General features: G+C 43.5%; 1 protein-coding gene across 11 annotated transcripts in view; it reads left to right on the top strand.

Moving 5' to 3' along the window:
• Nucleotides 1-12,981, top strand: part of PEBP4 (phosphatidylethanolamine binding protein 4) — a 246,798-nt gene that overhangs the window by 144,485 nt on the left and 89,332 nt on the right. For 10 of the 11 annotated variants that reach the window (XM_072796277.1, XM_072796273.1, XM_072796281.1 and 7 more), the window contains one exon: nucleotides 6,448-6,546. The exons of the other annotated variant lie outside the window; for it this stretch is intronic. In XM_072796277.1, the coding sequence (XP_072652378.1) occupies nucleotides 6,448-6,546 (99 nt within the window). The remainder of the gene's footprint in view (nucleotides 1-6,447; nucleotides 6,547-12,981) is intronic. 11 annotated transcript variants of the gene reach the window in all.

The raw sequence follows: 12,981 nt of genomic DNA on the forward strand, positions 1-12,981 counted from the left end.
AAAAAATTGGGTGCTTGGGTCAGATTTCAAGGAGTTTAGCTATGAGCCAGGCTCTTGAATAGCCTGTTTCCCAGTTCACATGCTGAACATCAACCCACTTCTGCTAAATATTTGCTAGGGAACTTCTGTTGGCAATTGGGGTCTTTGAAAGGGCTAAAAACCGGCTCCCTGATTGCATTGAGAGAGAAGGCAAAAGACCAGCACCACAGAAGCCTTTGCTGCTGAGTGTTAGAAGAGGTCTGCTGTGAGGTTACTTAGCAGGGAGAGGATCTAGGGTAAACCTCAGGATGTAGCCACCTCAGAGAGCACTATGCAACAGGGATTCACCCACAAACACCTAAAGAAGCAGACACCAGTGTGGGAGAGCTGCAGGTCGGGGCCAGGAGGCGCTGTGGCAAGTGGGATTGAGAAGAAAGAGAAGCCTGCCATAGAGAAGAATTCCTCTATGCGTTGTCTGACCAGGAGAAAAATGAGAGTTTGGGGACTTCTTACAGTAGCTTTTTTTAAGTACAAATCTTTTTTTTCTATGTGTAAAAGCAGTGCATTTTTTTGCACAAACTTTGGAAAATGCAGAAAAGCACGAAGAAGAATATAGTACATCATGATCCTATCACTTAGAGGTAGTCAACATTTCAATTCCAGTTTTCTTGGTCGTCTTTCCACAGAAGGGCATACATGTGTATGATAGACGTCTATGGTCTTCTGCTCTGCTGGTTAACAAAGACGATGAGGTCATATCTTACATAACATTTTATAACCTACCCCTTATTTCAACATAACCTAAAAACTCTGGGAATAAACATAAAAAAATATATATGTCAATTTCTTGGGCAAAATGGGATTTTATTTTATAAAATTTGCATATATTTGATTACTAATGAAATTGAACATTTGTTCATATGCTTGTTGATCATTTGTACTTATTATTTAATGAATTTATGCCTATTCATGTTGCTTATCTATTTTTCTATTGGGTTATTACTCTTTTTCTTATTGATTTAAAAGGTACTTTATATATTAAGGATATTATTAACCCTTTATCATAGGTCTTGTAAATATTTTCTCCCAGCATTATCTTCGAATTTTATTTTGGCTTTTTTTTTTGTCATATAAAAGTTTCAAAATTATATCTAGTTAAATATATCAATCTTTTCCTTCATGCCATTTACTGTTAACAGTTTGGTGTGTACTTTTCCAGACATTTTCTATGCATATGCAAATATATCTATAAATATATATATAGTTAGATATATGAAGTTTTCCTGCACATTTTAAATGATACCATTCACACTATTTAGCAGCTTATTTCACTCACTAGTATATTTTAGATATTTTTCCATATTAAAATATAAAGATCTAATTCTAACAGAGTATTCCATTACATGAATTTACTAAATTGCATTAAATCACTTTTTAAAGATTTTTTTCATTTTCACATTTAAATCTGGAAATGTTTTGGCATATGAAAGAAATAGAGACTAAAGTTTATTCCACATGGTGAGCCAGTTGTCTCAGTAGCACTTAAAAAATAATCTATCCTTTCCCTACTTGTTTGAAATAATGTTGTCATATATGAAATACCATATATTCAAGGAGAACTTGATCATTTATTAGGCACACATATATTAAGGACATGGGTTTATCTCTAGATTTTCTACTTTGTTTCCTCTAGTTACTTGTTCTTTAATCAATACCATGTTGTTTGAATTATTATAGCTTTATGATATATTTTAATATCTACAAAATCAATACCATTTCCCTGTTTTCCAATATTGCTTTGGTTAATTATTTTTGTCTTCTATTCTGAGCTTTAGAATTATTCCATGAAGTTCCCAAAACATCTTTTTAGGATTTTGATTAGATTTATGTTAAATTAGTTAATTAATTAAAGGATATTACACATTTGTAAATGATTCTTTCAATTTAAAAGCATAGCATGTAATAAATAAATAAATAAAAGCATAGCGTGTCTCCACATCTAATTCAAGTTTTCTTTTTATGCACATCAGTAGTGTTTTGGCTTCTTTGTCTGAGTCTTGGATTTTTCATCAAGTTTATTTCTAGATATTTTATGTTTTTTATTACAATCGTAAATGGGATTTTAAAAATGTATTTTCTGACCATTATGAATAAGTACTGATTTTGTGTGTATTACATAACAACTCATTGTACTAAATATTAAGTTTAGATGTTTCCAACTGAGTCTTTTGGATTTCTCATGTAGGCAGTCATGTCACTTGCAAAAAAAAAAAAAAAAGTTTAGGGCAGCCCGGGTGGCTCAGCGGTTTCGCGCCGCCTTCAGCCCAGGGCCTGATCCTGGAGACCCGAGATCGAGTCCCATGTTGGGCTCCCTGCATGGAGCCTGCTTCTCTCTCTGCCTCTCTCTCTCTCTCTCTCTCTGAATAAATAAATAAAATCTTTAAAAAAAAGTTTAACTCAAAGAAAGAGATAGATGGTTTTATTTCTTTTACAGTATTTACACTTTGTTTCTTTTTGTTTGCTTATCACTTTGGCTAGAACCTATTCTTGGGAGCATCAATTATACAGTTTTTGCTTCTGGGATTTTATTCATGATCCTATCACTTAGAGGTAGTCAACATTTCAGTTTCAGTTTTCTTGGTTCTCTTTCCATGGATAGGCGACATACATGTGTATGATAGATGTTTTTGGTCTTCTACTCTGCTGGTTACCAAAGACAATGAGATCATATCTTAAATAACATGTAAGGAATAACATGTGGGAATAACATAACATGTGGGAATTACACACACACACGTGCACACGGGCTCTTTGGGATATGATCCTTCCTTCCCCCTAATATTTTCTTTTTTTAAGATTTTATTTATTTAACAGAGAGTTGATGCATGCTCATAAGTCAGGGGAGGGGCAGAGTGAGAGGGAGACAGCCGACTCTCCACTCAGCAGCGATTCTGATACAGGGCTGGATTCCAGGACCCCGAGATCATGACCTGAGCTGAAGTCAGATGCTTAACCAACTGAGCCACCCAGGCGCCTCTCCCCTTAGTATTTCATCTGATTATCCTTTTCTTCAGAGTTCTTAGAGATTTCCTTTGACTTTATCTTCAGATTCTCTATTTAATTTCCTATAGCATTATGTGGTTCAGTGACTTTTGGGGGTTTTTAACATTCAACAGTATTTTTATCTCTTTGGCAAGTTGCCAGTGATTCCTCAATTGTCAGAGCAAATGCTGCATGTGGTCCTCTCTCTTGATGGCTCTAGTATACTGACCCCACCCCACTCCTTCTTTGACTGCTCTTTTGGCGGTCACGGTCTTGGCATCCATGACATTATGGCCCCTGGTTCTCCTCCCAACTCACCCTACCCCTTGGAGTTCCCCACTTCCAGCCTAGCCACTCTGTTCTCACTGTACTGTTTCTCCCCAACAGTCTCATCCATCCTCATGCCCACTACTCACATAGTAAGTCTTGAGAGAGCTCCAGCCTCACAGCTCCATTTAAGGGATATCTCTCCCTGCACGTTTGTTTGTTTGTTTGTTTGTTAAGATTTTATTTATTTATTTGAGAGAGAGCACAAGTGGAGGGGGACAGAGGAAGAGAGAATCCCAAGCAGACTCCCCGTAGAGCACGGAGCCCAACTCAGGGTTCGATCTCAGAGTTTATGACCTGAGTCAGAATTAAGAGTTAGACACTTAACTGAGCCACCCAGGCACCCCTTCCTACATTTTTTAACACCAAACTCACAGTCTCCCAAATTTGTTACTCGTGGTATTCCTGGCACCGTCGTCCACCTACTTGCCCAAGATAGACTATCAGGGGCATCCGAGACATCTCCCTCTCCTGCAGCGGCCCTATCCAGTCACTTCATGCTGTGCATTACACAGTACAAATGCCTATTTGTCTTCATTATTACTACTTGCGCTTTCAAGCTCTGTGATCTCTCTTCAGGATATCTCCAGTTGTCTTTTTTTTTTTCTTTTTTGCTCTTCTTTTAGTTTTTTACTCAATGTTATTGTATGCCTTCCCAAAGCACAGACTTAATCATGTCAGTTGTCTATTGAAACAATCTCAGTGGGTCCTGTGGCAAAACAAATTTGTTTAGAATTAGAGAGCATGAAATGCTCTCTATTATCAAGTCCCTTTCAGCTTCATCTAGACAGACGCCCCTTGTCCCAGCACACCAAGATTCTTGCCATTCCCCAAAGAGCCCCATTCCTTTGCACAGACACTTCCCTTTGCCTACAGAGTTGTTTTCCTGACCCTGCTCATTCTTCAAGATCAAGTTCAAAAGACAACGCTGTGAAGGCTGCCTGGATTCCTAAGATAGAGAGGTATAGGCTCATTCTCTGTGTCCCTTTAGCACTTGGTAAACATTCAGGCCCTCGCACATTGTTCCACAGCTACATCTCCTTCAGATGAAGAGGAGCCCAGTCTCTTCTCTACTTACCTTATTCATATCGTACTCTCCCACTCTTTCTCATCCAGCATACTGACCAGCTTGAGTCCCTATCCAAGTGAAACCCAGCTACCATGTATTTCACGATTGCATCTGAAAAGTTAAAAGCACACAAATGTGGAATGTAGTATTACCTAGGAACCTTACTACAAACCTGTGGTATATTCAATTTCTCACTTTCCAAAATGACTATTTCACATCTTTTTCTTGGTCCCCAAACTTCCTATAACCCGTCTTCCCTTAATGACCTTGCCTCTAATTCGCTGAGAAAATAGGAGTTTCCTCATTCCTCATCATCACATTCTCCAATTCCGTGCATCTGAACCTGTATCCTCTGCATCCACCAGAGACTGGTCCCTCCACTTTTGGTCTGGATCCTGTCTCCATCCTTTTTTCAGAGTCTTGGCTCTTGCCACGTCCCCTTTCTCCTCTCTGTCACTTATATCTCCCTTTCTACCGGATCATTTCCACTGGCCTGCAGATATGACTGACTGTCACCTATCTCTTAAAAGTATAATAAAAAAATTGTTTAAAGATCTCTTGACTCTTCCTCCCCATCTAGTAACAGCCACTCCATGTCTCAGCTGACTGCCACACTAAAATTTCTTTTATCATCTTTACAAAATATCTCCAATTCCTCATCTCCTGTCTTATCTCCACCTATTCCAAACAAACCTCAGTCCTTTCTACTCCACTGAAACTGGTCTTGCCAAGTTAACAGTGTCCTCAAGTTGTCCAATCACACTGTCACATCTGTGTCCTCCTCTCACTCTACCGTTCACCAGAATTCAACATAGTTGACCCACCTCCTCCTTTTCAAAACACTTTCTGGCTTGGCTTTCATGATACCTGTTCTTTAGGTGTTCCCCTCACCTCCTTGTTCAGGAGGCAGCAAACAATATGAGAGGAGGAAACAGCCAGTACAGAGGCCTTCAGGTGGGAAGGAGTGAGGGTTGGAGGAACAGAAAAAATAAAACCCTCCACCTGACCCTACCAAGGCCCACCACAAAGCCTTCTGTGGCCTGGCTCCCACCCAGATCTCTGACCCTGCCTTGTCCATCCTCCCCCTTGCTCACCCCTAGTCACATGATATTCTTTCTGTTCCCAACCCTCACTCCTTCCCACCTGAAGGCCTCTGTACTGGCTGTTTCCTCCTCTCATATTGTTTGCTCCCGCCTGCACAACCCTATTTTGTTTTAATCACAGTGCTAGTCACAATTGGACATTTCCTTATGGTTGGGTTGTTGTTTTTTTTTTAAACTCTGTCTCCTCCCTTGAATAAAAAACTTCCTGAAAGTAAGGCTCACACTGTCTTGTTCTCTGTTGGATGCCTAGCCTATAGAACGATTTCTGGCACATAGTAGGTGTTCAGTAAATGCTTGCAGAAGGGATGAATGAATCCTGGTATTCCTTGCAACTGGTAGAGTTCCTGACACAGACTAAGTTCTCCTCTGTTTGCCAAATTAACAGATAAGTTGCTCCAACTTAGTGTGAACTTCTTGTGAGCAGAAGCCCTGTTTTAAATTTCTTTGTTTCCATCAGAGCACCTAGCATGATGCTTAGTAAATATACTTGTTTGATTTATTCTTTTTTTAGATTTTATTTACTTATTCATAAGAGATACAGAGATATAGGCAGAGACATAGAGGGAGAAACAGGGCCCCTGTGAGGAGCCTGTTGCAGGACTTGATCTTAGGACCTCGGGATAATGACCTGAGCTGAAGGCAGGTGCTCAACAACTAAGTCACCCAGGTGCCCCTAATTTATTCTTCTTCATAAAGGGAAAGCCAAGCTTTTCAGCTGTCTACTTAATAAACTTCATTTCTCTGAGAGTAAACACATGACACAAGAGGAATGTCACCAGAACAAAGATAGACTTGGGTAGAAAGCCATAAAGGTTGGTCAGCCACTCTCAGCTGCAATAGAGAAAAAAAGGAGACCCAGCACCCTGCAGTTTTCCTGTCAGAATTTGAACTCCAATGCTACATTTCTTTTTGGTGAATGTGTTACAGGGCGCAACCTACATCCTGGTGATGGTGGATCCAGATGCCCCAAGCAGGTCTTCTCCCAAAGCTCAATTCTGGAGACACTGGCTGGTAACTGATATCAAGGTAAAAAGGCCAGAAGGCACTTTCTGATTCATTTGGGGTTATAGCTGGGAGATTACCGTTCCATGCAGTTCTCGGCTCCCAGGCAGGAGGGCTGGGGATTCTGAAGAGCAAGGACTTCTATGTCAGGTTGCGGCGCACCTCCCAACCCCCGCCAGGTGTCACAGCCCTTTCCAAGTTTTCTAACAATTTCGAAAAACATCCAGATCAGTTGTGCACAGGTAAACGGGCTCTGGGGATTAACCAGATGGGGAGAGCCCCAATTTGTCATGTTTGCTGATTTCTGTAGTGTAAATACTTCCACCATGGCCAGTTTCGAGTTCCTGATATTTTAACAATTAACTCACAAATTTTCTGGAAATTTAACAATTGGCTCCAGCATTCCATAATTAGAGGCTTAGATTTGGAAGCATGAGGGTGATTCTGTGCAGTCCAGGTCACAGACCTGACCAGAAGGAGTCCTGCAGGAGCTCCTCTTCCTGATGGGCCAAGGGGCATTGGGAGGCATGGAAATTTCCTTTCCTTTGTACAGAAACAAGTGGCCTCCCCTCATCTGTGTTCCTTTACCATCGCATAATTGTGAAGGAGCCTGGCTCATCCCTTCTGGAGCAGGTCTGAGGAACAGAAATCTGGTGTGCCGTGTTAACAGGCATTATGTAGGGGAAGGAAAAAGGTTCTATTCCCAAACAAGTTTTGGAGACCTCAGGTTGCACCGTATCAATCCCATTCCTCAACGAGGTGTGTTTTAGAGCTTTTAATATTCTAATGTGCACTATATAATATGCATTTATTTTCCAACCTCATGTGACTCTTTAATCTTTTGTTCACGAGTGCCTGGCCGCACACTTTGGGAAAATCCATGCTTGCTAGCTTCAGCCATCCATGCATCTGTGCCTAGAGAGCTTGCGGATGGCCTTCTCATAGTGTGCAAAGGCCTCAAGCCGTGAGACAGTGGGAATCCAGAACTAGAAAGACTAAGTCTGGATCTAGGTTTGGCTGGTTCCCAAATCAATGATCACCATTAAGTCCCTTGGAGTCCCTCTGGGCGTTTCATGTTTATCTATAAGATAGGAACCGTGTCACCTCCTCTATGTAGTTGTCATGATAATCCAAGGATGAGAGAGCATCCTGAGAGGACTTTGGAAAACATAGTGCTGCAAATGTAAGGGGTTTGTGTTTTTCCTTCTACCACTATGGGCCAGAGGGAGGGATATAGTGTGAACCAGCCACTGATTCTCCTGAGCAAGGCAGGGGCTCTCACAGCTCCCCTAGAGTGGAGGTCTTGGGGAGGAAGCTATCCTGTCATCCAGCCCCTGCCCTGCGACCACAGGCCCTTCACAGGATGCTCAGGTCGACACCCCATCCTCAGAGGCAGTGCTGAGCTTGGAAGGGGCCTCTTCCAGGGAGGCTTCCAGCAGTGGCTTCTTGGACAGTGCCCGAGGGAGAGCAAGAGCGTTGCTTCAACACACTCCCCTGACCAAGCAGCCCTTGGCCTGGTAAAGAGCCTCGAAAATACCAGCAACATGCAGAGGGGCAGAGCTGGGGGATTTTCATGCCATTAGGGCAGGGAGCGAGGGCACGAAAAGGAAAGGTACTGGCTCCTGCCCCAGTCTAGAGCCTTGCCGTTTCCTGTGCTTGGCATTCCCTGGCAGTCACAAGGGGACGAAGCTCTCAAGAAAGGAGTATCGCTCCCTGTGTAGTGCACCTGTGTAGTGAATAGTGCAGGGATAGTGCAGGGATAGGGCACGGCCTCACACGCCAGGCTGTCCGGAAGAGCGTTCTACGGGGCAGTTCTGAGGCAGATTTCAGGACCTGTGGTGGATGGAGTAATTTCAGCATCAAGGGCACCTTGGGGGCAATGAGGCTGCCTCTCTTCCAAGCCTGAAGTCCCCTCTCCCCTCCCGCCCCGCCGCACTCCCCTCACCCCAGGATGCACTCAGGACAGTTCTGTTATAGACGCATGGTGACCCAGTCATGGGTTCTCAGCAGCCCAGCTGGACAGAGCAGGTGGCAGGTGGCAGCTGTCCGGCAAGACTGCTAAGCCGCAGAGCTTACCAGGGCCACCTGCCCGGCTGTGGCCCTCAGCCTTCCCGCTCAGACCGGAGGAGGCTTGGGTTTCAGACACATTTTCACCCACTTTCTCTGATCCAGGGGTCCAGCAGGAAGCAGCAGCTCTCCTCAGCTATATCCACTCAGCCTGCCCGCCAGCCCCCAGATCCCTCCAGCTGCATGGCCAGTATAAAAACCAGGCTCATTTAGGTCTCAGGCCAAAAAAGGGGAGGCTTTCATCAAACCAGAGGCACTTCCTTTGTGTTGGCGTTAGCCGTGGCTGAGCGGGTCTCAGACAGTAGAGCACGTTCCAATCTGCTGGTAAACGTGTTAAAATGCAGATTCCCAGGCACCACTTCCGTCAGTGTGGAGAGAAGGGAGGTGAGCCAATTGAAGGAAGACCACGGAGCTCAGAGTCAGAATGCCTTGGTTGCTACTGTCATCACGCATCTGTGGAGCAGTTTTCAAGTGACAGTCACTTCTGACACTTCCTTTGGATCCCCACAATCGCTTGGTGAACTAGGCATTATCCCCATTTTGTAGGTGGGAAAGCAAGTCTGGAGAAATTGGGTGATGCAATCTCTCATCTAGTGGGTCCTAGAGGTTGGGGCTTCATTTCCAGCCCCCCAGCTCCAAACCACACACCCTTCCTGCCATGCCACATGGTCTGGTTCACACCACATTTCTCCCAGCAACTCCACGGTGACAAGAGGCATCCCACTGTGCCCTCTCTGTAAGATGGGAAACAATCTCTGTGGTTCCCCTGCCATTCCAGGGCTCTCTTTCTGATTCCCTCCTATGGATAGATGCTTCCAGGGAACCTGCTCGGGGAATGCTACCTTGGGAAGTCAAATACACCTGGTAGGCATTTTGAACCCTCCAGTAATTTTAACACTTAATACGTTAGGTTAAAAGTAAACCCTACATAGTATCATTACCCTCAGCAGTAAATGGCCTCAGCAGTAAGGCACAGCAAATGTAGAGTAAAGATTCCCTGTGATTCACAATGACCAGGTGGAAGCCAGACTGGTCTTGATGTTAGGGACCCAGGCCTAATTGGGTGGTGGGTGGGGCTGCGACCGTGGGAGCCCCTCAGTAAGGACAATCTGGGGGCCATCTGCTCAGGTTGAAACAGCAATCAGTTCTTAGGAATACAGGGAACATCTGCATCCCCCTGACCCCAAAGAGAGGCTGACAAGAGTCTACTGTAGAGTGGGATAAAGCTCTAGATCTCTGGGCCGCTGTACAAAAACAGGAGAGAAGTCCCTCAGTAGGAACCGGGCATTCATGCTACCTTTGTTCACTGAATTCAACTAATATGGATTGATCATTGTTTGCAAACATAAACACAAGAACTCTGGAGCCAACCTACTGGGTTCAAATCTGAATCCACCAGTATCACTATGTGATCTTGAGGGGCAAGAAACTCACCCCACGTCCCGATATGCTCACTTGAAAAGTGGGCCTATCTGTAGTCCCTGCCTCACACCGTTGTCATCAAGTTCAAATGAGCTCTTTTAAGTAAAGTGCTTAGGACAGTACCCAGAGCACACAGGAAGCTTGTATAACATTATTTTGCCGTAACATTATCTTTTTTGTTCCGAAGTCAGGCGTGACCCTGGCCTGCAGTTACAGATGCGCGCATAGCAGGGCAAGTCCTTGCCTTCCATGGGCTTCTGCTCTAGTGAAGCAGAGGAAGGAGGCTACAGCACAGGGAGGAGGTTACAGGGGCACCAGGGGCTCTAGCAGGATAGAACTTCCCACAGCGATGGGTTCCCATCAGCTCAGAGGCAGCACCAGGTGTGGGTCCCCAAGGCTGGCCAGACCACCACAGGCAGGGGCTGCTAGAAAGCATGCTGTCCTCCACCCCCTCTTTGAGAACTCTCTCACTGAACAAAAGAGATTTTGAACAGAGCAGTGACACCTAACATCTCTCTCCTCTCAGGGCCATGTCCCCAGCTTTTTCTTGAAGATGTTTTTCAGTTCTGATTCAATCTAACTAATAATCTTTGTGCTAAAGCCTAATTAAGCTATCAATTAATCTGCATCATTCATTTCAGAAGAAAAGCTTATTGGTTCATCCTCTATTTGTCTCTGAAATTAGTGCTCAGAGCTTTTCATGCAGATATTTTCATTAGACTTTTTATTGTTAATGGGAATATTGAACACAGGAAGATGGTATATTAATACCTTCCACAAAGAATATCATGACTGGTGACAAAGAACACTGAGAACAATTAAGGAGACAAGAGTACCTTTTTTCTTCCAAAAAAGAAAATCTTCCTAGAAACCGTCAATGATTCTAAAATTTGCCCTGAATATCTTTTTTGTTTTAAGAAAGAAAAGCGAAATGGCAAGTTCATGTTTCCCTTTCATTCAGTGCCCTCAACCTTTGGCAGCTGTAAGTGCAACCGATTCTAGGTGGAATTAAAAGGATCTCTAAGAGTCCATTATTCTGTCGACTTTTCTATAAGGATTGAATTTTTCCATAACGAGAGGCTGTTTTTTTAAAGGACCCCTAAGTGTGTTAGGTAAATAAATGGGAAACCAAATAAACGGGCAAGGATTTTAGCTCTTTACTTTTCAATTACGCAATTAGCACACGTCAGGACACTTCTGCTTGAGTAAGTGGTCCCACTGCTGAGCGATCTCAGGAAAGTTACTTGACCTCTCTGAGACTGTGGCTTCTTGTCTGTAAAACTGACACAAATCTTTCCACTTCAGGGTTGTGACAGGAAAAGGAAATTACATATGCAAAGAGGGAAAACCTTTCTAGAGAGAGGCTCTTTAGAAAACTGGCAAATTTATCGTGTTCCTAACCAATTGAGCAGCAGATCCTGTAGAAATTTAAATACACTGTGTGTGTGTATATGTGTGTGTGTGCAGTACTGGAATATTATATATATCCTGATATTGCATATATTATGCAATATATATATATATATTCCAATTCCAACATCTATGCTCAGTAGCATGCTAATGATAATAAACGGAAGAATTAACAGTCTTTATCAGGACCTTAAGTTCAGAAGAAGAGATCAAACCAAGGAAATGGGATTAATTAATTAATTTCTTTATTTAGACCTGTATTTTTAGTTTTTTTCTGCTATTTGTCCACTTGTCCTTGCATGCTTTGCCCTGTACTGTGAGGGTCCATCAATTTAAGTAGTGAACACCAGCAAGGCCTGGCTTATGCTCCCTAAATATCTACAAACCACAAAGAACATCTGGTGATGGGGACAATGCAGGGGGGCCCTGGTTATAAAGCAGACTTGTACAAAGATACCCTGAAAGGGCAGGGACCAGGCCTGTACTTTCGGGTCAGGTGAACCTGGGATGGCTCCAGGCTCTGGCACTTCCAGATGGGAATTCCTGAGCCTCTGTTTCTTCATCATGAAAATGGGCATGGTAAGAATATCTCTTTCCCAGCATTCAGGGACATTAAGGTGCCCGACATTGAACAGAATAGTAGGGACTTGGTAAATGTGATTCTCTCCCATACGACCCCCAACTTGGAGCAGCCACTTAGAATTGAGCAACTTCAATTAGCTCTTGGACTCATGCTTTGCAAAGTAAGAATCCTAGACAATGACACAAACCTTGCAGTAAAAAGAGCTCATCCTTTTGCCTTTCGAGTCCAGGTGGGTTGAGGCCTAGCTTGGAGGACCTGACCTGACCAGGACCTGCTTTCCTGGAGGTAGTAGTAGTTGGGGCAGGGTGGTCGGGGGGGGGGGTCCCCCTCATTGAGCCTTTGGGAATTGCCCTGTGCATGCTTGGAGCAGACCACAGCCAGGGCCGCCAGTGCCGATCAGGCCTGCAGTGTGCCTCCCCCCCCCCCATCCAGGACTGCACATCTTCCCAGACACTTTCCATCTGTATTTTTTAACACAAGCCAGCACCCGCTCGCCATTTCCTTATCATTCACAGTCCCCACCTTGCTGTCATTGTCCTACCCCAGAGATGCCTTCGTTCCCATTCAAAATAATTTAAATAAAATGTTGCTACAAAGTGGAATATTATCTTTTGATGAATGTTTTTAAAGCCCTTTAGGTTTTCATGGTAATTTGCGGTGTAAAATTATTTGGAGATAAGAGCCAAATTAGCTCTCGTATGCTGAGGTCGCTGTGTCCTGTTATCCATGTGAGCAGTGTTTAAATATAATCAGCCCTCAGACTAATGCAGCATAATTGTTCATTTGAAATAGCTTTTTTTACTCCATTCAATGAGTCATTAAAATATTCAAGGGATAATGCAGTGAATTGGAAATGAATTTATCATATTATCCCATACATGCTGTAGTGCTTCAGGTAACTAAGGAGAGGGAGAGAGAGAGAGAGAGAGAGAGAGAGAGAATGAATATAATGTGTACAAGCAGGAAAGGGCCCAGTC

This window comes from Canis lupus, chromosome 24 (genome assembly GCF_048164855.1).
Source record: "Canis lupus baileyi chromosome 24, mCanLup2.hap1, whole genome shotgun sequence".
In the NCBI taxonomy this organism is placed as follows: domain Eukaryota; kingdom Metazoa; phylum Chordata; class Mammalia; order Carnivora; family Canidae; genus Canis; species Canis lupus.